This window comes from Neovison vison, chromosome 5, assembly GCF_020171115.1.
Source record: "Neovison vison isolate M4711 chromosome 5, ASM_NN_V1, whole genome shotgun sequence".
In the NCBI taxonomy this organism is placed as follows: Eukaryota; Metazoa; Chordata; class Mammalia; order Carnivora; family Mustelidae; genus Neogale; species Neogale vison.
In genome coordinates this window covers 6409456-6437060 of record NC_058095.1, presented here as the reverse complement: position 1 = coordinate 6437060, position 27605 = coordinate 6409456, and the positions used below count along the sequence as shown (strand labels likewise).

The following is a 27605-nucleotide window of genomic DNA, read 5'->3' as shown; positions in this document are numbered from 1 at the left end:
GTAAGCCTTTGGCTGCTACATCTCCAAGAACCCCTTCCCATCAAGGCCTTTTGAGGGTGGCAGGTGCCAGGAAGGAGACCCCCATGGGCTTTGTCTTAGGAAGGTTAGTCTGTGGGGTCAGGTGGAGAGGGATGTGCTGGACCCTAACTGACTTTAGGAGTAAAGATGACAAGAAATTACATTTTGAGCACCTTGGAGTAGCTAACATAGTAGACTGCTCTACAAAGACAACAGGAGCCAATGGAAGTCCAGAGCTGGGCGGGGGCTGGGGATGGCAGGAAGTAGGTGTGCACAGGCTGGAGGTGGTGCTAGAAACTGGGGCAGGGGCTCTCCTGAGAAGGTCACCGGGACAGACTCCAGGGGCTGCTGAGCGAGGGACCAGAGCAAGGAGAGAGTACACCTCATCACGCCAACAATACTATCCAAAGACTGGCACTGCCTTTCTCCTAATAAGGAAATTAGGAAGTAACTGAAGAAAAAAAAAAAATTAAGGGAAATAGATGACAGAAACTAAAAACGATTAATTTAGAGAGAATGAAGGCAAGTGGCCTCTGAGCTCAGTTCCAGTTCCCGGAGGCCAGTGGACATCAGCTGAGCGCCAGGGAGACAACCCAGGCAGGCAGGACATGTGGCCGCTCCCGGTTCTGTTCCTTCTCATCATCCAAGGTGAGTGGGGCTGGGGCTTCAGGAGGGAGCACCTGCACGGCCGGAGCGGGACACAGACAGGGTCCATCCCCGGGGAAATGGCAAGCAGGGCCTTTCACTCATCTGGACACTCAATCTTCAAAAAAAAAAAATTTTTTTTTTAACGTTTTGTTACCTGGCAGGTACTAAGTTGGTGTTGGGGGAAATAAGAAAGTAAACAACAAAGGCAGCATCTGTTTTCTAGGACAGTGCTTGTCAGCCTTTTCAAATAGAGCTAGCCAGACAGGTGATGGGTGGATGCATGGTAGATGATAGAGGGCGTATACATGCACACATTTGCACACATACACGTAAATGCGTGAACTCCCGACCAGCTTTGAAGGAGCACAGGGACTCAGTTTCCAGTTGAAATCCACCCACTCAAAATGGGGTTCAGGTATCTGAATCATTTAAAAGCCTGCACAACTGACCTTGACTTATTCCTAGAGCCTGGATCTTCTCTTCTGAAGAGCTCAGATACAGGGAGCAAGACAGGCAGCAAAACCAGGGTGACAGGCTCTCTGAAGACCTGCTCAGTCCCACACATCAGGCTGCCCGAGTCTTGCTCTGGATGAGCCAAAGACCAGACCACCATCCGGTGCCGTAAGCCCAACAACGGAGACAGGGGCAAATGCTCTGACGGCCCCAGGAGCCGCCCAGTTGGTTGCAGAGTTGTAGACCCCATAAAAGAGACAATGTTTGAGCCAAGCCTTGAAGGATGAATGTAAGAGTTGATTGCCTTCAAGCAGAGAAGAGAGAATATTTCAGGCAGAGGGAACCGCTTGTGCAAAACTATGGAGACTCAGAAGAGCCAGGTGTGAGGTAAAATAACAAGCAATCGTGTGTGTGCGTGGTGGTTGTGTGTGTGAATGTGTGAGTGTGTCTGCTTAGCCCAATGCCATGTGTCCGTTCAAAGGGTGAGGTGAGGGTTTTTAGTTGTTTAGGGGTTAGAGTGTCAGCGGGTGCGTGGGGAGGGACCCTCCATCTCAGCATCTCTGGGACTCGGAAATACACCACGGGCTGCTGTGTGGGCGCGGCGCTGCTGGGGAGAGGTGTTGGCGGAAGACGCAAGAAGGGTCGATGGTCAGTAGGTATCAGTTGAGCAGAGGCCCCTGTGTTGGCCAAAGGGGACATCCGAGAGAGGGGACAACAAAAGCTATACTGCAGGGGATAAAGGAACAAGTTGGGATGTGGTGATTAGACAGAGAGCAGAGGCTCCTGGCCCATCTTCAGGGCAGCACCAGATGCCCCAGAAGCAGCAGGACCAGCCCAGGGCTCCCGAGAGGACAAGACAAATGTCGGGTATCTGTCTTCTAGGCCACTTCTCCAAATGCCAGGACGGGGTGGTGAGAGGCACAGCAAAAGGCACACTGACCACACACTGTACGTATGGCCGAGGATGGGAATCTTACAGCAAGTGGTGGTGCCGTGGAGAAAACTGGATGTCCTGCAAGATCCTTGTAAAAACCACCGGGTCAGAGCAACTGGTGAAGAAGGGCAGAGCCTCCATCCAGGACAATGCCAGCCGACGCACCTTCACCATGACTTTGGAGGATCTCCGGTACGACGATGCAGGCACCTACTGGTGTGGGATTGAGAGAATCGGCTCAGACCTGGGGTTCAAATTTTCTGTGATTATTGACCCAGGTATGCATTACCCCGCTCTGATCTGGGTCCTGGTACCCCCCCAACAGATATTCCAGGACTGTCCCTCTGTCTTCTCTATGGGTGGAGGAGAGTCTCTTAACATGCCTGAGAATACACGTGTGTGTTTGCTTGTGCAACTGTGTGCACGTGCAAGCAAGTATGGGGGGGCACCAAGAGTCTGGGAAAGACTGGAAGAAAGAGCGAGCCCCACATCTCTGCATGTCTCCACCTGCTCTCCCCAGAGGCAGCAGAGAAGCAGAGACTCGGCTAAGCCAGACTTGCCCGGGGAAGGCAGCTCCTCTTTCCCCAGTCACAGCATCCCCTTGCAGCCCCAGGCTGAGTGGGGCCTTGTCAGGTGTGCAGGGAGAAGTGGGTGCTAGAAAGCTGTGATCCTGATGGTCTCAGCTGCAGGACAGGAGACCCTCTCCCTGCCCACTCCTTCTCCCTCTCCCTCCTCTGGCAAGAGAAGCACAAAGGAGCAAGAGACTCTGAACCCATTTCTGGGACAAGGAAAGGCAGACTCCAGCAGAGTGCAGGGGCCCCCTCTCTGGCTGCCTCTGAGCCTTGGAGGGGACTCTGGGCTCCCCCACAGCTGCCCCAGAGGCACTAGGGCCTCCCTGAAGACAGGCCTGGAAAGGGTGTCAGGCTGTAGCCCCCCCCAAACACAGCCCCACTTCGGGACCCCTCAGTCTTGTCCCCAACATACAGACTCACAGACTAAATAGGAAATACATCTGCTACTCATTAGTCTTCTCACAGTTAGCATATGCAAATCTGGTGTGTGCATGTGGGCAGTGGACAGCTACGCTGGTGTAGAATGTTCCAGAGATTAACCGAAAAAGACAACAAAGGTGGCTGGATGTATACAGGAGTGCAGGAGGAGCTGGGGCCAGAGACATGGAGTCTGGACCCTCCAACCAGACAAGCCTTCGCTGGCAGGCCTGGTGCAGGAAGAAAGGCCCCAGAGAGGTGGGCAGGTCTGAGGGGACAACGGGGGCTCCAGGCTCTGGACAGCTGCAGGAGACGGGGGACCCTGGGCCAGTCAGCTCATGGGTCACAGTGCTTCGGGCAAGGCTGAGACTCAGAGAAGAGCTGATTGAAAGCTCCAGGTTTGGGGACGTGGCTCGGACATGCTCAGCGATGCCAAACAGGACACGGAGATTGAGCTGATTGTAATTGCTACAGAGCTCCCCACCCCCACACACCTCCCACGGTGGTGAACTGTTGTTTCCCTGCAAATGACGTAATTGCAGGTTTGGGGTGAGAAACCCAAAAGATGCAAGAGCAGACCAATGTGCCTGAGCAATGTCCCTAAGACAGAAGCTTCTCCGCCCTGGGGGTGGGCAGTGGAGAAGGCCATGGGAGACACCTGCGTCACTCTCACAACCTTGCTCTGCTCTGTGCGTTTAGAACCGGATCCAACAGACTCTCCCAAGCCTGTGCTAAGCACCACACCAGCCAGCTGGGACTCCTCACCTCCGTTTACCCAGGGCACCAACAGCAGCCCGCCTGTGACTCCAACCAACCCCATCAGCAGGTGAGCAGGGCATTAAAGGATGGGGTTTTCCACGGCAGCCCTGTGACCACTCCCCTCGGGACAATCTACCGGGGATCCCCCCTTGGCCCCACTGATGTTTCCTGGGAGGGGAGAATCAGCAAGGTCTGCCCTGACCCCCATCCTTTATACCTCTGAGCACTTAAAAAACTCCCCACGCCCCACGACGAAACTAACAAAGTGCTTCAGCTTTGCTGTAGGAGAGAAGGCTCTGGTCTCCTGATCTGCCTCCCAACCCACAAGAACCTCAAAGAGAGATAGTTGGTTCCAGCCTCGAGTATGGCAGAGGGAAATGCTCTGTATTCTTTTCCTGTGGCTTCTAGAACAAATCACTGCCATCCTGGTGGCTTAAGACAAATAGTTTTGTGACCTTATGGTCCTGGAGATCCGAGGTCTGTAATGAGTCTCCCTGGGCTAAAGTCAAGGTGTTGGCAGGGCTGGTTCCTTCTGGAGGCTCTAAGGGTGAAGCCCTTCCTTGTCTTTTCCAGCATCTAGAGACCCAGCACCCCCTGGCTTGGGGTTCTTTCCATCCTCAGAGCCAGCAGTGGTGGTCGAGTCCTCCTCACACCACCTTACTGGGACACTGGCTCTCCCCTATCCTTATACTTATAAACATGCTGGTGATGACATAAGGTCCACCTGTAACCCAGGATAATCTCCCCACCTCAAGGTCAGCTGGTTGGCAATCAACTCCATCTGCATTATGAAATTCCCTCTTACTATGCTATGTAACCTAACACATTCACAGATCTGGGGGTTAGGACATCTCTGAGGGGTGGTGTTATTCTGCCTACAGCTGGACGCAGGCAGGCACCTGTTCCATGGATCCAGCCCTGCCCTCCCTAAGTGCTAGGGAAATCCTGGGAAGGAGGGGGAAGCTGGGATTCCTGCTTTCTCACATTCCCAACATGGCCGAGAGGCTGGGCCATCAACCTGAAACGCCCACTCAAAGAAGAGTCCAAAGACAGCCGATTAGCTCTTTCATCAGAGGGCAAACACACCCATCAGAGACCAGGGTAAAGGTGCATTCCCTCCCTGGGTCCCACCTCCCAGAAACACCCTCCACCAGCTCCTTTCCAGCTCCGATCCAAGTTCTTTTCCTTCTCCAGGACCCTATTCCTTGGAACCTGGCCCCAGTAGACATTTTATTCAGTCAGTCCTCTGAACGAGGAAAGCACTTGCCTCATGCTTAATGATGAGCTTCTGTCCTGCTGGTAACTGTTGAAGACCAGTTGTTCTGTTGAGTGGGGAGTAGAGGATGTAGGACTTTTCAGAGGCCAAGAGACCAAGGAGCATGGGAGGAAGCCTGCAAGGTGGAGAGATGGGATAGCATCGCCACAGGGAGTGGGAAAAGAGTACAGTGTCTTAAAAGACATTTTGAGGAAGGGCAAAGCAATGCTTTTGCCCCTCTCTCCAGAAAACCACCTGTGAAATCCACATGATTCATCATGCTCAAGGCAGGACGAAGGGCAGAGCAAGGCTGGCCTGCAGGGGTCCTGTCCCTGCTTGTGGAGGAAGACTTGAGTTCAAGGATGAGGGGTCTAGACTCTTGGATACTGAGAGGGACCACCAGGGGGACACATGTAAGCAAGACCCATCATCCATCTAGAACCCTGTCCACTATGCAGGATGTGTGAGCGTACACCCCATACGTGCTACTGTCGGGGGGGCAAAGCTGGGAGAGACCCCTCCCAGGAGAACCCTGAAGGTAAATACCCAAGCTGAACAGGGATGGGGATCCTCCTTGCTTCAAAGAGGTAATATTAGATCAGAGATGGAAATTTGGGCAGAATTGACACAAGGTAGGACACAAATAGAATAAGAAAGACAGGCAAAGGCAAACCCTTCAGCTTGGCTGACCTGCAGGTGAGGTGGAGGGGAATTGTGGCAGAGGAGCCAAAAAGCAGGATGAAATCAGGGGCAGAGGTGCTGACCCCAGGCTAAGCCTGCAGGGAGGCCCTAAAGGCTTATCCTTAGTTGGGCAGCATGGCTGTGCCCTCAGAGGGGTTTCCAAGCAGGAACCAAGGCTTGCTTGTCCTGCAGGTCTAGGCTCAGACGTCAGGTCAGGGAGGAAGGGGCTGGGGTTGTCCCTGAAGAGGGAGCTCACTGCTGTCACTCTGTTCCCTGCACAGGGCCCTGCTGTGCAACCTTCACTTTGTGCTCTTGACCTTTGTGAAGGTGCCCAGGCTTGGGGTCCTGCTGTGGACTGTGGTGGGGCTGAGCCAGGGTCAGAGGGACCCAGGGAGAGAATAAAGTCAGTCTGAACAGGAGAACCACAGCTCCCATGACACTGACGCTCCTGTACCCTCTGACCTCTGAGCAGGGATCTGGTGGTGTTGCAGCTCCGAGAGAGATCTGATCCCCGGTAGATGGGGACTCCTCTCATCTGACCTCAGGCATAAGCTCTGGCTCCCTCCCTGCTCCGCACAGGTCGGGGAAGACGGCCTCCTCTGTAGCAGCCAAGAAGCCTCCTGTGTGGACCCTCCTGCTGCCTCTTTTCCTTGTGACCCTGGAGGGGCTCTGCCAAAGATGATGGACCATTGCAGCATGCAGGACTCTGGCCAATGATGGGTTTTAAATTTCCCAACCAACCAGTAACTATAAAACCAGAATTAAACCAAAAAGCTTGAGGGGTTTGCACATGGCCAGAGACCCCTGAAGGCCAGGTGTACAGAGTCCTGCCGATCCCGCCTGCTGCCCCTTCGGTGCCTCCTGGAGTTAGAGTCGCCCGAACATCAGATGGAAGACAAGGTTGGACCATCTCTGACCCACATCCCATCTGTTCGCTCCATGCCTTTGCTATTAAATCTATGGCTTTTCCTGGGCTCCTTTGAGATTATTTCACTGGGACACTATTTCAGTCTTTTATATGTGAGAATCAGACCCGACCATACTAGAGGGTCCGAAGTGAGTCTAAATCCAACACTAGAGTCACAATGTGTCCAGCAACTGGGAGGTAGGAGAAGGGAAGAAGGGACAGACCTGGATGATGCCTTTTTTTTTTTTAAGATTTTATTTATTTATTTATTTGAGAGAGAGAGAGACAGTGAGAGAGAGCATGAGCGAGGAGAAGGTCAGAGGAAGAAGCAGACTCCTCATGGAGCTGGGAGCCTGATGTGGGACTTGATCCCAGGACCCCGAGATCATGACCTGAGCCGAAGGCAGTTGCTTAACCCACTGGGCCACCCAGGCATCCCTGGATGATGCCTTTTAATCCCCTCAAAGAGTTCCCAATGAGGGCTCCCCTCCTATAGATGGGAAATTTCATTGATGGCCAGAAGTGAACAAAGAAAAATATAAGGACTTGGGTTTGGAAGTTATTTTCTGTGTATGTGTTTCTTTCTTTTTTTTTTTTTTTTTTTCTTAATTAGGGAGAGAGAGAGAGAGAGCATGCAAGCTGTAGGGGGAAGGACAGAAGGAGGGTGAGAATCCCAAGCTGACTCCGTGCCCAGTGTGGAGCCTGACGCAGGTCCCCATCTCATGACTTTGAGACCATGACCTGAACTGAAATGAGGTATCCAATACTTAACTGTCTGAGCCACTCAGGTGCCCCTGTTTTCTGTATTTTCAAAAAGAAAATCATGGTATATATATACCTCACATATTGAAAGCCTTCACAAGCTAGGTGTGCGGTGAATGAGCCATTTTTAAGCAGCAATACTTGGTTTTCTGTCACTGCAGTCAGATCTTAATAGGGATGCGGATATATGACTATAAATCGGTCAAAACTAAATGAAGTTACCCTTTTTTTCCTGTGTAAGTAATAAGTGTTCTGTGGGGAGGGACTTTGAAACAATGTAAATATCCACATGTCCCTGTACTATATCAGTGGCCTCCAAGGACAGGGACTCACCCGGTGGTCACAAGAACAGTTCATTTCTGTCCCTCCCTTTGTCCCTTAGCCTCTCTGGTCTTTTAGGTGCAGGGCTCCAGGGACAGTCTGGAAGTCTCCATCCAGACGGGACAAATGAGGGCTCAGATCTGTCCGCTTCATGCCTGTGATGCTGTCCGTCTCCAGTCAACTCAGACCACCATCACTTCCTCCTGGGCTTCACCTGAACTTTGCCCTGTCCACCCTCCCCCACTCCCCAGCAGAGCAAGGGCAAGACAGAATCCCTTCCTGTTTAACTTCCTCCCACTCACATCAAAAAATAACACAAGTCTTTTCCTCTCTTAATTTTCAAAGGTATACATATTTTTTCTCAGCAAAGGTTTTGTTCTTTGGTTGTTGCTGGGTTTTTTTTTTTCCCTCCTGTCTTCCACTTAATATTTTTCCTCTTTTTTGTGTCCATATTTTTTGAACCATTTTTGGGAAACTATGGTCTCTTTTCTGAGCTCCTTTTCACTGAGGTCGTTGTCTGTAATTTCTCTGAGAACAAGCGGCGTCCTGGAGAATTTCCTTTCTTATTTTTCTTTTCTTTTCTTTTCTTTTTTAATTTCTTTTCAGCATAACACCCAGTTGTGGTGTTTTTGCACCACACCCAGTGCTCCATGCAATCCGTGCCCTCCTTAATACCCACCACCTGGCTCCCCCAACCTCCCACCCCCCGCCCCTTCAAAACCCTCAGATTGTTTTTCAGAGTCCACAGTCTCTCATGGTTCACCTCCCCTTCCAACTTCCCTCAACTCCCTTTTCCTCTCCATCTCCCAATGCCCTCCATGTTATTTGTTATGCTCCACAAATAAGTGAAACCATATGATAATTGACTCTCTCTGAAGCAAATTTTTGCTGGCACTCTGTTCCTCTCCTTGAGCCCCTTAGAAAAGGTGCTGGTTTGTTTTTGTCTGGAGTTTTCCTTCGAAGGAGTTCAGGGCATCACCAAAGCTGGTGTGTCAGGTTGGGGGTGGGGCGTTCTGCTGCAGCAGGCGTCTTTTAGGGGGGAAACACCTCCTCCACAAGCCAACACCTGCAGCCACACGGTTCTGGGTCGTCTGTCAGGAAAGGGCAAGACCTCAAGGCCTGTGTCTTACCATATGGGAGCTCCTGGCCGCCGTCCCCTTTGCAGGGCTGAGTCCCGGAGGGGAGCAGCCAGCAGCCTCCCCACAGCCCTCCGTGCCCATGATAGAGGCAGGACCTTCCTCTTTACCATCTTGCCTGACCCTAGAACGGACAGAGCCAAATGGTCCCGTGATCCATACTTAGATTTTCCTTGTGGCATAAAACAGCAATCACTTTGTCATGTCACAGATTCCGCGGTCAGGAATTCAAAAGGGTTGACAGGGGACAGCCTGTCTCTGCTCCCTCATGTCTGGGGCCTCAACTGGGATGACATAATGCTGGCAGGGTGACTCACATGGCTGGGTGCCACTGTCATCCAGAAGCCTCTTTGCCCGTGTGTCTGGAACAGGAGCCAGGGTGACCCAACACAGAGCCCTGTCCTGACTGTGGACCCAAGATCCTACAGGTAGCTTCTGCATGGGGCCGCCGGGTTCTGAGTGGGACAGTCCCCAGCACCAGCATTTCTAGAGCCTGAGCAAGGAGCTACGGGATTCCTCCTGGCCTGGCCTCGGATGTCACACAGGGTCACTGTCCCCAGGCTCCATCCGGGCCTTCCGACGGGGACGAACATTGCTTCTTGGAGGGTGAAAACGTTGCTACTCTTTTCATATACAAAACATATATGATTGATTGGTAGATGGATCGATGGATGGACAGATCAGTAGAACATGGACGTCTTTAGTACTAAAATTTCATAGCTTGGGGGGGCATTTCTAGGAAGAGAAAATGAGTAAACAGTTGATAATCATGGAAAAAAGTTGGGGCAGCGCTGCTCTGGGCTTCTGTCTGCAACAGCCACAGCCCATCCAGACGCAAGGGGTGGGGACATACCCCCAACTCTTAATGAAAGGAAGTGTCAAGAAATTTGAAGCCCCATGTTGGAACTGCCACATGGAAGAATTTTTTTTTTAAGATTTATTTATTTGAGAGAAAGAGAACTCTCAAGGGCAGAGCAGAGGGGCAGAGCAGCAGAGAGGGAGGGATAGGAGAAGGAGACTCCCCAGTGAGTGGGGGGGTCCCATGCGGGTCTCTAGCCCAGGACCCTGAGATCATGACCTGAGCCAAAACCATGAGTTAGATACCCAACCGACTATGCCCCCCCAGATGCCTCTGGAAGAATATTAATCTAGTGTCTTCAGAGCACATTAAAAAACGAGGAGCCCGGAAGGGCTGAGGCCCCGGCCCCAGTTGTAAGGCCTGGGAACAGACTTGGATCTGCCCCAGAACCAACCTGGGGCTCGTCCACACGGCGTCCCTGCAAGCCCATCTGTGTACTTGAAAGGTCAGTTCCCAAGCCTGCTGGGCTCCATATGGCCCCAGGTGTAAACACTAGGCAGACTCAATGAAGTCCTGCCATTTCTCTGCTGTACTCACAGGTCACAGACTACACCCATCAATCGCATGAACTTGTGAATGTGTTTTTTGGGGGTCACAATATTATTTTTTAAATAGAGTTTGTTGCCTACCCAAAAACACAAAAAATTTCACTTCTGGTTTCTCTTTTAAAAAGCAGAAATACTGGAGAACAGCGGGTCCTGCGTGGGCACCAGAGTGTCTAAGACCTTCCAGAGGCTCCCTAAGGCTTCCAGAACACTATGAAAGCTCACAGACTATAAAGAAAATTGTCCATTTGTGTGGAGGACATAATTTTGTAGAAAATCCTAAGGATTTCACACACACACACAAAAATACCAACTGCTAGAATTTAAAAATGAGTTTAATGAGCTACAGGAAAAAAGATCAATACAGACGCACATACACATATACACACACAAACATACACACATACATGTACACACACACACACAGAGTCCTATTTCTATACTTGCAACTAGCCTGTAGAAACTGAATTGAAACACACGGTGCTAGTCCCAGCTGCTGGACAAGAAGAAGAAACACGGGCTGCAGATCTAACGGACTATATGCAGCATCCATGTACTGAGATTTACAAGACTCTGGTGACCGAAGACAAGGACTATTTAAAGAAATTGCGAGAGGTACCACATTATCAACACAGGAGAGATGTCAGTTCCCCCAGTATCAATCTGTAAGTTTAACACGATTCCTATCAACATCCCAGCAAGATTGTCTTGGTAGAGAAAGACAAGCTTCCTCTAACATTTACACGGAAAGGTGACGAAACTGGAGTACTTAAAAATGAGTTTGAGAAAGAATAAAGTACATCACAAGCTTCTCTCTTGCCCAGCCTTGTGATTCCTACATCCCCCCTGTGTGTGTTTTATCACATGGCCCCTCTGTGCCTCTGTGGCTGAATTTCTCCTTCAGTGGAGTCCTGGACCAGTGCCAGCTCTCCTGGAAGGTGTCACGAGGGGTCCTCCCCTAACAGAAGCCACGCCGGACCTCAGGTTCTAACCATGGCCTCCCTGCCTGTATATGCAGCACTGAGGAGCTCGAGTGTTTTCTGGAAACTGGCATCATTGGCTTTGCGTGGCGGAGACGAGCGGGCTGGTCTAGATTTGAGGAGCTGAGTGGAGCTGGGGACGCGTGCAGACTCTGCTCCTCCCTGCACACTGCCGGAAGGGGGGCATTGACAAGCACTCAAAACCACCTGAGTCCTTCCCAGGACTGGTGTGCCCCATGGTGGCTGTGGCAACATGCCATCCCAGGGAGCCTCCTGGCTGTGGAAAGGAGGTGGTTAATGCCCTGGGGGAAACACTGAACCCAGAAGCTTTTGTGGCAAGAAATTCTTGCCCTTGGGAGGTAGGCATGAAGGCAAGGAGGTAGGGGATCGGGGGTGGAGAACAGAGGACCCCCGAGCATGAGCCCAGGAGAGTGGTCCTTCCTGCCCCTGAGGACTCGGAGCAAATGTCCTCTGAGAACCAGGATTCTCCCTCGAGACACAGGACCCATACCCCCAAGAAGACCTGGGTCCCTCCAGGATCCAGGCACAGCAGCTCCCCCTGCCCTGGAGTCTGGAGTCTGAAAGTCTCTCTTGCCCAGTCCAAGGGGCTACGTTCCTGGACAGGGCCTTCCTGGGGACGGTGCACTACACTGTGGATTATCTTCCTTCGGCTTTATTCCTCCACAGCCCCTCAGAGGCCTGTTCACCCAGAAGACAGCACCGACCAATGTCAGGAGCAGGGGAAGCTTCAAGAAGACCAGGAGCAGGAAGTGGACACTGCTGAGCAAGGACCTGCAGGGGGGGACATAGGGACAGGAAATGACTGCCTCCTCAGGGGGAGGTCCAGGACCCTTCTCTCCCAGCCTGTTCCTGTGCCCTGACCCTAGAGCCCTCATAACTCAGGATCAAACTTGGAAAAGATGTGCCTGGGCAGGCCCTCTCGGGGGCCCCATCACCTCCCCTTCCCTGACCGTGCACTACTCCTAGGAATTCTGTTAAGGAGAGGTGAGGGGGCAAAGAGAAGAGGCGCCCAGCACGGCCTGCTTTCCAGAAGCTTCCTCTCTATCCCTTCCTCTCACATTTCTCCGCAACAACCTACTTCTTGAAAACTACCCCCACCCTCACTTTAAAGCCCTGACCCTTATCCTTGGCCCTACGGAGCCTGAGAACAACATGGTAGCCCTTTCTGGGTATCTTTGGGAGGAGAAAAGTAGCCTGGAGCCAGCTCATCTCTCTCCAAACCCCCACAAGAAGCACCTGGATCTCTGGTTCAGCAAAGACCTTTGGAGGTAAGCCCGAGTTAGGGCTCCAGAACCAGAAGCCAGAGTCCAGAACCAGAGGGGGAAGGAGAAGGGGAGGGGTGGACGTGGGCAGAGCTGCATGTCCACATGAGCCAGCCTCCTGTTCCCCTGCAGCTGCTGCATGGGAGAGAACGTTCCCAAAACAAGTGATACTTTCCACATGAAGTCCCCACGCAGCCACTGAGAATGTAAACATCGTGACCCAAACTGAAGCAAACCCAGCAGAGAGGTAAAAAGCTCATGGTGTGTTGCCAGCCCCCACCCCAGGGTCCCATAAGGCTGCTGTACCCCATCTTCTGTGGTCTCTAGGCTGGGGGCCCTTACCCTGAGCAGCAGGTCAACAGGTCCTCCGTGCTGAGGTTCTGCTTGGTGTTCAGCCCCGGAAAGGCAGCAGGTACAGCTTGACATGTGGTCCTCCCTGTGGTTTTACTTGGTGCTGGAGACAAATCACACATGAGGGGCTACTCCCTCCCCAGCCATCCACTACGTGCCTGTTTGGACCCAACGTTATGCACGACGGCCCACTGGAAGAAGGGACTTGAGAGATGCTCCGAAGCTAGCTCAGGCCAGGATGGTGTGAGCTGCTCAGGGACCAAATGAGACTTTTCCAGAACTGGTCAAATGAGCCACCTCTAGTAAGTGTCGGATCTTTCTTTCCATCCCAAGTCTGACTCTGCCTAGGGAGAGAGCAGGGGCAAGCCTGGAGAACATGGCCCCGCCTATGGCCCAGGAGCCTCAGAGAGACTGTAGGAGGGGGCTCACAGCACCTTCAGATGGAAACTAAGGCCACTTTAACTCCCTGCTAGGGAGGAGCTAAGTCTCAGGTGTCCGGGCTATTGGTGTGACCAGTGTCTCTGCCCCAACCTCATGACTGCCCAAAAAAAGCAAGCCTCCAGAGCCTTTGCCCTCCCAGTGCTCCCAGGACAGGCTCCGTTTCATCCAACTACAGCCCTTGACATCTTGGCCACCGGGGATTCACGGACGTATGTGGCACCATTGCTGCCCTCACACAGGGCAGAGGCATCTAAGTTGATGGGCTCAAATCAATAGAGAGAGGGCAAAGGGGCAGCCCGCCATCAAATACAGAGAGAGCACAGAAGGCTCAGACCTCAGGGGCCATGCAGACAAGCAGAAAGGAGAGAAACAAGGAATGGTGACACCTAGAGGAGGCCACGGGGATTACGAGATATTTTTAGAACAGGAGAGAACCCTGCGTAGTTCTGGGCTGAGGGGAAGAGAAAAGTGTGGATAATTGGTGGAGGAAGATACAGATGAGCAAGGAGGGAATTTGACTCGAGGAGACAGGGAGGCAAGGAGCTCCAGGGTGAGGAGCCAGCCTCAAGATGATTGTTCTCGAACAGGGGGAGGGAAACCGCCCTCAACCTAGAAGGAAAAGGGGGAAGAATGAGTTAGGCATCACAGAAGTTTGTAGGGGGAGAAGAAAAGAAATTGAGAGAGTTCGCGTCTGATATTCCGTGCGCCCTTGGTAAGACAGAAGAATGGGAGAGTCATATTAGAGACCATGAACTTGTATGGACATCCATCATCACCGGCTGTGACTTCTCCAGCGCTACTGCAGCAGATAGATTTTAGGTGGGAGATCGATTTGCCCTAGACTGCCTAGGATCTTACCCAGTTTTAGCACTGAAAGCCCCACATCCCAAGAAATTTCTCAGTCCTAGGCAAACCCCAATGGTTGCTCACCCTAATTTTAGGGTGGATCCAGGGATGATGATTTCGAGAGGCAGGTAGGAAAATGGTGCATGACAGGTGAAGAAAATGTAGTCCTCCTTGAGAGTAGGGCCTGGCTTAGGAAGGAAGTGAGATCAGGGCAGAGGAGGGGTAGGCAATAAGTGGGGAGAGAATGGAGAGAGGGATCCAAGGGCTGGAAACGAATGTGAGATTGCAAGTAGGGCCAGCAGGGGTGAGGGTGTGGGAAGACTGATGCACAGAAAGTTGTCTGAAAGTACAGCATCTTCAGGTAGGGTTCTGGGCATGGACCAGTTTGGGGTGACAGCAAGATGTGCAATGTTGCCATGGAGTGGCTGGAGAGTGGAAATGCAGGTCACTGCAGTTGAGAAGGTCCTGGAAGCTGAGACAAGTTACTTGTTAAAAACTCCCAAGAAAATGACAGGAATTAGGGGTGTCAGGGAGTAACCTAGAAGCCAATGGAAGGTCATGCCAAGCAGAAGTAGAGGATGCGTGTGGCCATGTGACACAAATGTTAAAGGAGTCGAGAGAATATTGTATGAGTAAGCTGAAGATGTATGTATGAAGAATTTGTTTCCTTTGGTACAGGTTCCAAAGGTCATGGTGGAGATAGTCTTGGTGCAGCATGGAGGGGCCTCCCGCAGTGGAGTGAGGTCCTGGCCCTCTGAGAATGAGGGTACCTTCAGCTACACACCCACACCCTTGCCAAGGCTAAAAAGACAGCTGCCTCTCACCCTGCCCTCAACATAGGCTCTTGCCAACACTACTGGGATGAGGACTAGACGAGACCCAGAGACAAGACCCATAAACTCTGCTGGTGAAGTGGGAGGATCTCTTACCTGTGGAAACAAACACGTTTACGTGGAATGAAGGGTCACGTGACCATACATCCAGGAACCATACTGTCTGAATTCTACACCAGTAGGATCCGGCATCATCTGCAGTGAGGTTCTCCATGGTCACTATAAAGGTGAGGTGATCAGTGTGGTCTCTGATGGACACACGCCCACTCCTCTCTTCTTTCTCTTCTCCCTTGGTCTCCACAATCTTCTCACATGTTGTGTCATACTGTCCTCGGCACCAATATTTGTTATACCTCTGGTATACCTCCTCGTACCGACACTGCACACACAGAGAGCCACCCAAGGTTCCTGTCACAGAGCTGGGGCCCGTCAGGGACAAAGAGCCTGGAAGACACAAGCCACATCCCAGGACTCCATCTCAAAGGCCCCCCACAGCAGCTGTCTGCCTGAAGCCAAAGGGGAAAGTTGCCAGGAAGGTGTAGACAGTTCTGGGCTCAGAGATGTGGGCCTGGAGGGACATCAGAGATTAGACTTAAGCCAGAGGGTAGGAGAAAGAGCTTCTACTCAAGAAGCCTATTTCTTGAAATGAGAAGAGTAAGGCTAATTTCAGGACAGTATAGTAGAGGGAATATTCTGTGAACAACCTAAAGATGTATGAAGAATTTATTTCCTTTGGTACAGGTTTCCAAAGGTCATGGTGGAGATAGTCTTGGTGCAGCATGGAGGGGCCTCCCAGGCAATGGAGTAAGACCCCAGCCCTGTGAGAGTGAGAGAGCCTTCAGCTACACACCCCCACCCACGCCAAGGATGAGGAGACAGGGGGAGTCACCTCTCTCCCTGCCCTCATCATAGGCTCTTCCCAACACCACTGGGACTGAGGACTAGACAAGACCCAGAGACACTCTTCAGCATGACACTCAACCTTGTCTCCATGTTCAGTCAGATCCCCTAAGATCTACTGGTGAAGTGAGAGGATCTCTTACCTGTGGAAACAAACACGTTAACGTGGAATGAAGGGTCACGTGACCACACATCCAGGACCCATAGTGTCTGAATTCTACACCAGTAGGATCCAGCATCGTCTGCAGTGAGGTTCTCCATGGTCACTATAAAGGTGAGGTGATCAGCGTGGTCTCTGATGGACACACGCCCATTCCTCTCTTCCTTCTCTTCTCCCTTGGTCTCCACAATCTTCTCACATGTTGCGTCATACAGTCCTCGGCACCAGTATTTGTTATACCTCTGGTATACCTCCTCATACTGACACTGCACACTCAGAGAGCCACCCAAGGTGCCCGTCACAGAGCTGGGGCCCGTCAGGGACAAAGAGCCTGGAAGACACAAGCCACATCCCAGGACTCCATCTCAAAGGCCCCCCCACAGCTGGTGTCTGCCTGAAGCCAAAGGAGAAAATTTCCAGGAAGGTGTAGACAGTTCTGGGTTCAGGGATGTGGGCCTGGAGGGAGATCTAGACTTAAGACCTAAGCCAGACAGTCTGGAGACTAGGGCCAGCAAGAGAGGTAGAGATCTGTGCCCTGTGAGCCTAGGAACACTGAGTAACCACACAAGGATCCTGCCCCTTGGGGATAGGGAGAATGAGAACAAAGCTGGAGAGGGAGCAGCATGGGCTGGCTGTCCTGCCCTATCTTAGCCTTTGCAGGCATGAGATTCAGCGAGGTAGAAAAACACTTCCCTTTGCAGTGAACCTCTGCATTCAGGTTTTCTGCAACTCAGAGTTGTTCTGTAGGAGCACAGCTTCTTGTTTACTCCACTCTAGAGGTGCTCTCAAGAGAGGAAAAATAAACCCCTGGCCTTCCTCCAGTCCCGAAGGAGGAGCGACACACTGCCAGGAAGGGCCGGGTGCCAAGGAGACTCTCACAGGCTCCTTGACATGAGTTTGGGGCATGAACTGACCACCCCTAACCCCATCACTGTCCCCAGGACCTTACCATCTTTCTTTACCACCTTTCCCCCTTCCTTTCTTAAGCTAGCCATACAGCCCTCCATAAATGTAAAGTGGTCACATTTTTCCAACGTTTGTAACCCCGGGTGTTTGTAATCCCAAAGGGTATGATGGGTGGGAGAATGCTGGAACAGAGAGTGGGGAGCTAAGCCAGGAGCTGGGATGAGAAAGAACAAAAAAAAAGAGAGAGAGAGAGAGAAGCAAAATTTCAGTCTCTACAAGTGACTCCAAAGCTTTTATCAAGACCCAGGAGGAAGTCTAGCTGTAAACGGACATGAAGCTGAACCTGTGGCCTCAGAGAGGCCAGCCAGTCCACATGAAGGGGTGGGAAGAAGTTTCCGTCTCTAGTTTACCTGCACCCAAGCAAGGGCATTTTGGCAATTTTATCAGAGTTAAGCAAGCAGATGTGAGGAAGCCGTGATGTGCTGGTAAACCAGCTCTGGGCAGGGAGCAAGGCGGGGTGCAGGAGAGTCAAGGAGAAGCCTTGGTTCATAGCGTTTCCCAGTTTCTGTGGCGTAAACATGCTCACTATGACGAATTTCATGCTAACGATATGCTGCCACTGGTTGTAGGGTTGGGAAAATAAGTCCGTGATCAGCTCTTGTGAGTGGGTGCAAGCACCAGCCACTGCTGCTTTGGTGCTCATTTCCTTAATGACAGTGGTTCAGAAAAAGTCCATCATCAAGAGGAAGAAGAAGAAGATGAGGAGAAGGGGGAGGGGAAGGGGGAGGGGGGAGAGAAAGAAGGGGGGAAGGGGGAGAAGAAAAAGAAGGGGAAAAAAGAAAATATCCATTATTATTTTCATCCTCATTTAAGACATTTTGAGCGTCTCCCATCTGTAAAGAGATACATCTCTTAAATGTCTTTCTGAGTCTAAGATCTCAGTTATGAGGGCCCCAGGGGACCTTGAAGACCATCCCATCCGCTCTCCTGTGTTACTGAGAAGAAAATTACATTTTGGCCAGTGTCACCCAACTGGCCTTCTTTCTTTAAACCTCTGCCTTTCCCACCCACTATTCTGGGACGGTCCATCATTATGTTGGGCAGGTTCTATGTCTTACCCAACATAAAAATTATTCTACAAACATGAAGAATACCACCTAGTTTTTACCCTGAACTTACTTTGCACAGAGAATGGGCTCTCCTGCATGTTGAATGTCTTTTTTTTTTTTTAAAGACTATCTCCTCCAAAACGATTGTATTTACCTAACTGCACAACACCTTGTTCTAGCAGGGGTTTAAGATGCATGCTGAGGGTACCTTTTTGGTTCCTTCTTTAATTCCTGCTAAGAAACCTTTCCAACCCCTTTAAACTACGTTCTGACACATTCTCAACTATTGCTAATGCCTGAACTGTCCATGATCTTTAAAGAGATCGACACTTTCACATAAGCTATTCTCTCTTTCCGCTCAGCAAACTCATGCATTCTTCAAGACCAAAGTCCAGGGAAGCCTCGATAAGGACTTGCACTGGGTCAAGAGCAGTGTTTGGGGCCCCTGTTGTGCAGCTCCACACCACATGAATAAATTTCTACAGAAAGTTCTATGCTGCATCACAGTGACTTGACTCCCTCTTTCAACCGTGAGTCCCTGAGTGCAGAAGTTGCTTTCCTGACACACAGCTGGTCCTGGAACACAGCTGGTGCTCAATAAGCATATGCAAATCTGCAGATGAGTGCTTCAGTGGCTAGAAGAATGTACAGATGGATGAACGGATGTGTCCTCCCTGTTTCTGCTGAGACTTCTCTGGCTTAAACCCAGGACAGACATTCTACCCACTGTTCCACCCCCTCCAATAACAAGTGCCCAAAACCCCAGCCCCACTCACCTGAGAGGCAGAGAAGGAGCAGAACTGGGGACAGCCACATGGTCCTGTCTCTCTGGCTGGTGTCCCCAGCAAATCCAGGTCCCTGCTGTAATCCAGGTGTTTGTGACAGAGCCTGCGGTGTCCACTTTCTACTTGCTCAAGCTTCCTTTGTGTTTCTGTCTCTCACCTACTTCCTTTTTCATCTCCTAGCTACTTCCTAGTTTGAAGCCCTACTTGGGAAAAAGGGAAGAGTGTCAAGAGATCAGAGAATGGACTAAGAACAAGAGAAATCTGCTGTTTTTTTCCTTCATTTAATGGCAATATAATGTTTGGATCATACCCCGAGTCTTCATGCAAGTCGGTCCCCAAATATGAAACCTCCAAAGGAGGAAAGTCTTTGTCCCCATCTCTCATTCTTCTTCCTGTCCAAGGCTACTTGCTCGACCTAACCAGCTGTCCCTTCTCTCTGACTACATACTTTTGGGTCATAAAACACCCCACTTAAATATCTGGGGTGAGGACTCCCCATGAATCTCTCAACCACTACCTCCATGTGGTTGATCTCATACCTCTTCCTCTAACCTAATCTCTCTTCTGGGCTCTGGACCCAACTTTTTGACGGCTTGTGGGGAAGCTCCACCTGCTTGTACACCCTTAATCTAATTCAGTATAAAGGTGTTGGTGAAGGGCATAGATCCCGGAGTCATGCGGATTTAAATCCCAGCTCCATCATGTACTAACCATGTACCCTTGGGCATGTTGCTACATCACTCACATCCCTAGCTTCTTCATCTATAAAATAGAGTCATAGTAACCATCCTCGCCTCACAGAAATAAAGGAGTGAACAAACATAAAGCACTTGTCACAGTGCCTGGAACATGGTAAGTGCTCAGTAAACGTTAACTCTTTAGAATAGTCCTGGATCAGGACTAGCTTCTCATCTGGTCTGTCAAACAACTATACACTCCCTTCAATTCAACTTGAACATCAGAAACATATTCTTCTCGAAGACACAGGTATTGGTTTTGCCCAAATTATTTAAGTTTACAACAAAGGTGCGAGGCAGGTACCATTATCCCCACTTTATAGATAGGAAGACAGAGGCACAGAGAGGTCCTGAAACCAGACATCATCAAATCAAGTCCATAAATCCTAGTCTAGTTTGTTAGCCGTAGGGATTTGGGGGGAAAGCTGTCTGGTGTCAACCAATGCCCAGAACCATTCTGCTTGGGGACAGCAGGAGGTCCATAGGGCTCTGGCCTGCCCACCCCCACCAGCAACTGTCAGAAGCTCCTGGAACACATACATTTGGGAGAAGAGGTTTAACTCCTAGGAGAAAAGGCTCATCTTATCACTGTCTGCTCCACCACACCAGAGAGGAGGTAGAAGCTGGGGCACTCCAAAGCTGAGCACAGACAACATTATTAGGGAAATGCAGCCATCAAGGAATGCAAATCAAAACCATGGTGAGACACCACTTTACACCTGCTAGGAAGACTACCATCAAGAAGTCAGATAGTAAGTCTTAACAAAGATGTCAAGAAGTCAGAACGTCCATATACGCATTCATGGGAAGAAAAGTGGTGCAACCATTTTGGAAAACAGTCTACAAATTCCTCAAAGGATTCCACGTAGAGATGCCATAAGACCCAGCGATTTCACTCCTAGGTGTACACCCAAGAGAAATGAAAACATAGGGGCACCTGGGTGGCTCAATGGGTTAAGTCTCTGCCTTCAGCTCTGGTTGTGATCCCAGGGTCCTGGGATTGAGCCCCGCATCAGGCTCTTAGCTCAGCAGGGAGCCTGTTTCCCCCTCTCTCTGCCTGCCTCTCTGCCTACTTCTGATCTCTGACTGTCAAATAAATAAATAAAATCTTTAAAAAAAAAAAAAGAAATGAAAACGTATGTCCATACAAAAACAGGTACACAAAGGTTTTTAGTAACTTTATTCAGAATAGCCAAAAGGTAGAAACAACCCAATGTCCATCAGCAGATGAACAGACAAACAAAATGTGATCTAACCTCACAATGCACTATTACCCAGCCATTAACAGGCATGAGACCTGCTAGAAGGTGAAGCTGGAAACATTACGCAAAGTGAAGGAAGCCAGTCACTGAAGACCTTATAGTATGTGATTCCATTCATTGCAAAGACGAGAACAAGGAAATCTATAGATACAGAAGTCATGTAGTTGTTGCTTAGGACTTGGGGAGATTCAGAAAGGGAGGATAGTTAGAAAGTATGGAGTTTCCTTTTGAAGATGATGAAGATGCTCTAAGATCAGGTGTGGTGATGGCCGCACCTATCTGTGAGTACGCCAAACACCACTGAATTGCATACATTACACGGGCAAGTTGCATGATATGTGAACTATATCTCAATAAAGCTTTTTTTTTTTTTTTTAAGATGAGCACAGAAAGGCAGGAGACCAGCTGGGAAGGGAGAGGTAGGGATGGGAGATGGGTCTCAGAATGGTTTTTTCTTCTGCACCCCCACACCATTCCAAGTCTTTATTCTTCATCCACAGCCCGGCACATGGGGCCGGAAAAACCAGGCTTTTCAGAGCATCAGCAGCAGGAAGTGAAGGCACCAGGGTACAGGACATGGCATCATGCAAGAGAGTTGCCTCCCAGACACAGGTGTCTGGACCTCTCTTCCCACAATCAGCAATGAGCAACCCATACATGGGAGAAAAGTCAGAAAGCTCAGCTCCAAAATTAGAAGAGAAAGAATAAGACGCCTGCCCACGTAGGCACGGCTGAGCAAAGGAAGGATGAAGCAGTGACGAGGACAAGCTCATCCATAATTTCTTCTACTAACATTTCCTTTATTAAAAAAAAAAATCCACACACCTCTTGAAAGGCAATCAAGATAGAGTTCTAGGAAATAAAATAATTAAATGACAAATGCATTTTGAAAACGGAGGAAAATTTGGTGGACTCTGCCTAAAACAATGGAGAGGAAGAATAATGTGGGTCAAAACCCTAATGATTAAGGAAAGGATTTCTCTGGGGCCCGTCCAACTCCTGAGAGGACACCACACAAGCACTAATAAGCAACTACCATAGAAATAGAGCCTGGTGGTGGGTATCAAGGAGGTGCCTGTATTGCATGGAGCTCTGGGTGGGGTGCATAAACAATGAATCTTAGAACTCTGAAAAAATAAAATTTTTAAGAAAGAAAGAGAGCCTCTGGAGTGGAGGTGTGATGTCCCTGAATGGGTGTCAAATCCGGATGCCAGTGTGTGAGGAACGCAGACGTTGCTGGTGCTTTTGAAAGAAAAGGAGGAAGCTTTGAAATCTGATTCAGTGGCTTTCCGGCTTTCAAAATTTCGCCATCTCCCCTTTGGCTACAGTCAAGTCCAGACCCTGCCATGATACACCAGACCCAGCTCCTGGCTGGCCTCCAGCCTCTCCCTGTCCTCCACAGCTCACACTCTGGGCCCTGGCCACTGTAAACGACTCCAATGCCCAACAGCAGGTGCTCCCTTGAGCCAACAAGCCAGTGCACATGGTGATCTCTCGATGCCCATCCAACCTCCCATCCACATGCCCGGGCACATGTACCCTCTCAGCTTCCTTCGAGATGCAGATAAATCCTTCCCTCCCAACCTGGGCTCTGGCAGACTTGACCCCTGCCTCTGAGCCACTGCCCCACCTGTGTTCATGTCATTCTCTCCTAACCCTGCCCCAACATGCTTTCTCGGGTTTTCTGTCTTCGGTGTTGCTCTGTTTTGTTTTGTCTTGGGAGGTTCCCTCAGGTCCTGCGGGTTGAGTTCACAAGCCCAGGAAAACCACCCTTCGCCAAACTTGTCCTTTCTTTAGTTGGTGCTTTCAATCCTGTCCCCTGTTCACACACGTCAGAGACAAGCCTTCAATGGACGTCCTTGCCTCCGTACGATGATGAAGTACATAGGCTTGCTTTGTAGGCATATGCGTACACGGTTTCGGGCCATCCATCTCATTCTGGTGTTACTTTTTTTATGCAGCACCAGGTCCTGAAGCCTCATCCGTGTCACTGAGTGCCCACTTTACTGTTTCCAGCTTCGGCTTCTCCTCCGCAGCAGGTGCCTGAGGCCACTCGTCAGTGCCCGGTGCTGGACGTCTAGGTGGCCCCCAACTGCTTGCCTCCATGAATGGCACCTAATGAACATTCTCTAGCACACACCCCCTAGGGGCCTGCAGAACATGTTCCGGGATATACACCCAGAGCAGGGTTTCCAGACCCCAGGGTAAACATACCCTTAACCTGACAGATTGCTGTCCAGAATGGCCATGTTGGGCAGTCTGGTCTAACTCCTTGAAGCCAAAGTTTACAGTCAGAACCTGTTTCACTGAGGGGAACGGAGTCTTCACCAGCTGTGCACTGTGATCCCTGTGACGTCTCCCCACCCCCTGATGCTGGCCAGCCGTTTGGTCTGGATTTATTCAGTCAGGTGAAAAAAAAAGTGCATATATATATATATATGATAGTTTCTCAACTCTCACTGAAATCTCTCTGTCTAGACTCTCCACAGCTTAAGAACAATTCAGGATCCTTGTTTGGCCCCTCAAGGGAAATAAACCAGGGCCACCCGCCAGGACCTTCGGGTGCGTTATCAACAATCGCTTCCTGCCTGCACACACCACAGAGGACTCTGGGCGTCTCGTGGCTGCACACCCAAGCCGTCACTAATGCTGCCTGAAGTGGCTCCTTCTCCCAACCGCCCCATTACTGCCGCCCCAGACGAGTTGTGCTACTTCATCAGGTCTCCGGGGAAATGGGGTCTGCTCCCCTGAGGCCCTGCACACCCCAGCACCAGGCCTCTGGCTTGTCCTCATTCTGCTCCTCGTGGGAAGCTTGGCTGTTGTCCCCCTAACTGCCAGCCTCCCACACCTCCAGAGAGCACCCCTCTCCCGCCTGGCACCTCTCTAGCTCCCCGTTCCTTCATTGGGATGGTGGTATCCCCCTCCTAAGGACTGCTGGGAGGCATGAAGGAGATCCCTGATGTCAAATGCTAGGCACAGACCCTGGCACAATGTAGCAACTGATAACACACACACACACACACACACACACACACACACACACACCGTGAGCTGATGAAACGTCCCCCGCCTCTGTGTCTGGCGGTGAACAGCCATGGTCTCCATATCCTCCCGCCCATCTGGGTGGGTGGAAACGGTTTCCTGGGACCCGTGTGTTACCTCTCCCGAACTCGCTTCATTCTTTTCTCCAGGGAAGGTTCAGTAAGTGACAAGTCCCAGACCCACTCACCTGAGGCAGAGAGGGGGCGGGGCTACAAACAGACTGGCGGTCCAATCTCCCCAGCCCCGGAATGTCCAGACCCTTATCTTCTGACATCTGGCCTAGGAGCTCCCTGCCTCGATACGGTCACTCCCCATCTGTATTTTGTTATTTGCTTCCTTCCTCTGCCACTTCTTCATTTTGAGTTGCAAAGTTATTGGGAAAGGGGAAGAACCTGCTGAAAAAGAGAGTGAACCAAAAGCAAAACTGCAAGGGGAGCTTGGTGGCACCTCGTCCCCTCAGCTGCTGAGGGCATGCCCACCCATGGCAGGGCCCTCCCGACTGGATCCCAGGTCGTCCTTGGCTCTCAGACCCATAGATCCACAGCTCCAGCCCTGCCCTGAGGGAAGCAACTGCCCACCGTGGTCACAGCACAGGTCCTCTTGGGGGGCAATTTCTGGTCCAGCTGTGACCAAGGTTTACATCCTGCTCAGTTCAAAGCTTTTTCAACCTGGACGCTCTCCTTAGTGTCACACGGAGGAGTGGGGACATACTCCAGTCTTACGGTTCTAGAGGTTGGAAATCCGAAATTAGTTTTGCTGGGCCAAAGTCAAGGCGTCCCCGGGGCTTCGTTCCTTCGGAAGCTCCAAGGCAGACTCCACTTCCTTGCCTTGTGCCACCGGCATGCGACCCCCACCACTCCACCCTCGGCTCCCGTCAGAATGTCTGCTTCTCTGACTCTGAACCTTCAGCGTCTGTCTTATAGGAAACTTACGATAACATTGGGCCCACTGGATCACCCAAGATAATCTCTCCATCTCAGGATCTTTAACTTAATCCCATTTATAAAGTTCCTTTTGCTGAGAAAGGGGGTAACGTGACACACATTGCAGAGAACGTCATTCAAGTGATGAACCTTGAGGTCCAACCTGGTTAGAGGAGAAAGTGAAGAAAGAGAAGGGGCCTGCAGTACTGGTCTGGATAAGTGATGTTAGCTGCTGTAACTGGCAGCCCTAACGTCTCAACGTGATAAGGTTTATTTCACACTTACTGCATACTCCAAGGAAAGTCAGGGAGATCGCTAAGTGGAAGGATCTAGACTCTTTCCAGCATGTGATGTCACCAGCTTCAATACTGGTCCCTGTTTTTACCATGCAGTGTGTGTGTGTGTGTGTGTGTGTGTGTGTACTACATAGACGTCTTATGGCCTGGCACAAAGTGGTGAAACTGACTTCCAACCACATCCAGAGGAACCACAAGACAGAGGCTCTGTATTGGAATGTCATCAGAAACAAAGTAAGCGAATTCTATGCCCGCTCTTTAAAAACATGCACTTTGGGGTGCCTGGGTGGCTTAGTGGTTTAGGCATCCAACTCCTGATACCAGGTCATGATCTCAGGGTCATGAGATCGAGCCTGAATCAGGCTCTGCACTGGGCATGGAGGCTGCTTGGGATTCTCTCTCTCCCTTACCTTCTGCCCCTCCCCTTCCCTCCCAGGAAGGTAGTCTTTTTCCCTATCCCTCCAACTAAAGACAACTAAACCCTGAACATGACACATTAAACAAAATAAGAAGGTTCTTAAAAGTGGAGAGAAAGTAGACTGGTAAGGGGCCTTGGGAATCAGAATTTTCTTTCGCTTCATATATCCAGACTGGAGAAGCCAGCAACAGGAAAATAATAACAGGCACGGGGCAGGGGTATGGCGGGGGGTGGTTGGGGGCTTAGGGAATCTCCACAAAAGCCATCTCTCTTGGCAAAGAACCAGGAAAGGGTCAACCTAGCAAAACTAAAGCTTAGATAGTAACTTCTCTACCTCCAGCCAAACCACGGAGAAAGTAGGGGCCACCACCCACCCAGGGCAGCACAGGCAGCAGGGGGGGAGCAGCTGCTAGGCACCGAACCCCCCCCTCCCCCAGCCAGGAAGCTGAGCAGTGGAGGCCCAGGGGAGAGCCAGAACACACTGCCTCACCCTTCGGGATTCAGACAGCCTCCTGGGCGTGCCGGCTGCTCATACCACACTCTGTGTCCTTCTACAGGTCCGCACACATTCCAGCATGAACTCGGGGGTACTGTCGGTCCAGGTGGCATCGTCTGCAGCCTGCACTGCACTGACCAGGGTTCTGTCTGGTTCACTCCCTGGGGGGGGGGAGGTCTCCAGTGCCTGGCCCGAAGAGGGGGTTGGTTAATGAGCACAAACTGAAGGGAGAATGGGAGGGAAGACAGCAGCCTGGAAACAGTTCAGGAAAGACAAAAGAATGTCCTGTCAACAGGATCAGGCTATTTTGCATTAACCAAGTGTTAAAAAACAGAAATTCAGCTGAGTACATTGGAAGATCTTAGAGGCTTTATTATTACTTATTATGAGCCAAGGAAGAAGAAGTAGCAAAAGCTGGACTTTGTTGTAGCTGGAAGCCTCCAGGCAGCCAGGCTGAGGCAGAGAGGTTGTAACTCTCTATAGCTCCCTCCAGGAATTCCTTTAATGTTTTATAGCTTTGCTCTTGTTAGTGTTGCTTCCCTCTGATAACGGAAAATGACTGCCTACAAGACACGCATTGGCAGCCCTCGTTCAAACACACGGCCCGCCGATACACATCTGAAGGCTCTCATCCCTGATGTTTTCTGACACAGTGGTAAATAAACTTATCCGAAGAGCAGTTAGCCTCTCAAGGTCCTGGAGACCTTGCTTCTAACATGCACACATTCCTTAGAGACCTACGCTATGCCCTAACCCCTGCTAACTAAAAGTATATAATCATTCACTCCTCACAAGCCCAGGCCAGCTCTTTCTGCCCATGAGTCCTGTCCCTGAGCTATTTAAAAAAAAAGAAAGAAAGAAAGAAAGAAAGAAAGAAAGAAAAGAAAAAAGAAAAAGCACCTTTGGGCGCAAAAACATCTCAAGAATTCTTTTATGACTGTTATTATTATTGTGAATCATGTGGGGCGTTGCATGGTGGTGGGGGCTGGTGACCGAGCATGAAAGAGTTCCCCCAAGGCAGAACAAAAGAGAAGTTTATTGAATACAATGCCAGGCAGCAGGCAGCACAGCAGAGGAGAGGCCGTCTGCCACAAGGCAGTGGCCACAGTTATACAGTGGAGTGCGAAGTTATGGAACATACAGCATTTTCCCCTTTCTGGTATTCTTAAGAACTGTGCCTAGGGGCACAGTTCTGGGTTAAAGCCTCTGCCTTCAGCTCAGGTCATGATCTCAGGGTCCTGGAATGGATACCTGCATAGGGCTCTCTGCTCAGCGGGGAGCCTGCTTCCTCCTCTCTCTCTGCCTCTCTGCCTACTTGGGATCTCTGCCTGTCAAATAAATAAATAAAATCTTAAAAAAAAAAAAAAAAAAAAAAGAACTGTGCCTGGTTGTAACTGGTCGGTGAAGGCTTATGTCTATTTTGAGATGGGTCGATTTACGAGCCTGTGGGCCCTCCTGCCTCGCTCAGTTTCTAGTGCTGAAGCCTGTTGCCTAAAAGTGACCTCTATAAGTGAGGCTGAGCATCCCACCGAGCGGCATCCCACCTGAGAGCTGCACAAAATGGAAGATT

The 27605-nt window shown here is 50.6% G+C and overlaps 2 protein-coding genes across 3 annotated transcripts; one reads left to right on the top strand and one right to left on the bottom strand.

Annotated features, from left to right (window-relative positions):
- Positions 1 to 626: 626 nt before the first annotated feature.
- LOC122907541 (CMRF35-like molecule 5) lies at positions 627 to 6457 on the top strand. 2 transcript variants are annotated; one of them, XM_044250347.1, is made up of 4 exons: positions 627 to 666; positions 2002 to 2331; positions 3742 to 3868; positions 6317 to 6457. In XM_044250347.1, exons 1-4 carry the CDS (start codon positions 627 to 629, stop codon positions 6417 to 6419), a joined length of 600 nt encoding a protein of 199 aa, XP_044106282.1. In that variant the 3' UTR covers positions 6420 to 6457. The 2 variants fall into 2 exon arrangements, 1 of the variants encoding a protein (XP_044106282.1); XR_006384724.1 differs by lacking the exons at positions 627 to 666; positions 6317 to 6457 and having other exon boundaries at positions 2177 to 2245; positions 3742 to 3818.
- A 2262-nt stretch (positions 6458 to 8719) lies between these two features.
- CD300E (CD300e molecule) lies at positions 8720 to 18928 on the bottom strand. Its single transcript, XM_044250205.1, has 7 exons — positions 18853 to 18928; positions 16045 to 16392; positions 15098 to 15445; positions 13694 to 13708; positions 12873 to 12966; positions 11955 to 12039; positions 8720 to 8818 (listed from the first exon to the last, which is right to left on the bottom strand). The coding sequence occupies exons 1-7, from the start codon at positions 18890 to 18892 to the stop codon at positions 8720 to 8722; spliced, it is 1029 nt and encodes a 342-aa protein (XP_044106140.1). The 5' UTR covers positions 18893 to 18928.
- Positions 18929 to 27605: the final 8677 nt, after the last annotated feature.

Coding starts and splice junctions, on each gene's coding strand:
- LOC122907541 (XM_044250347.1), top strand. CDS start 627: ATGTGGCCGCTCCCGGTTCTGTTCCTTCTCATCATCCAAG. Junction 667..2,001: donor GTTCCTTCTCATCATCCAAG/GTGAGTGGGGCT, acceptor TCTGTCTTCTAG/GCCACTTCTCCAAATGCCAG. Junction 2,332..3,741: donor TTCTGTGATTATTGACCCAG/GTATGCATTACC, acceptor CTGTGCGTTTAG/AACCGGATCCAACAGACTCT.
- CD300E (XM_044250205.1), bottom strand. CDS start 18,892: ATGTGGCTGTCCCCAGTTCTGCTCCTTCTCTGCCTCTCAG. Junction 12,040..12,872: donor CTGTTGACCTGCTGCTCAGG/GTAAGGGCCCCC, acceptor CCCCCCCTGCAG/GTCCTTGCTCAGCAGTGTCC. Junction 8,819..11,954: donor TGGTCGGTGCTGTCTTCTGG/GTGAACAGGCCT, acceptor CTTTCCTGACAG/ACGACCCAGAACCGTGTGGC.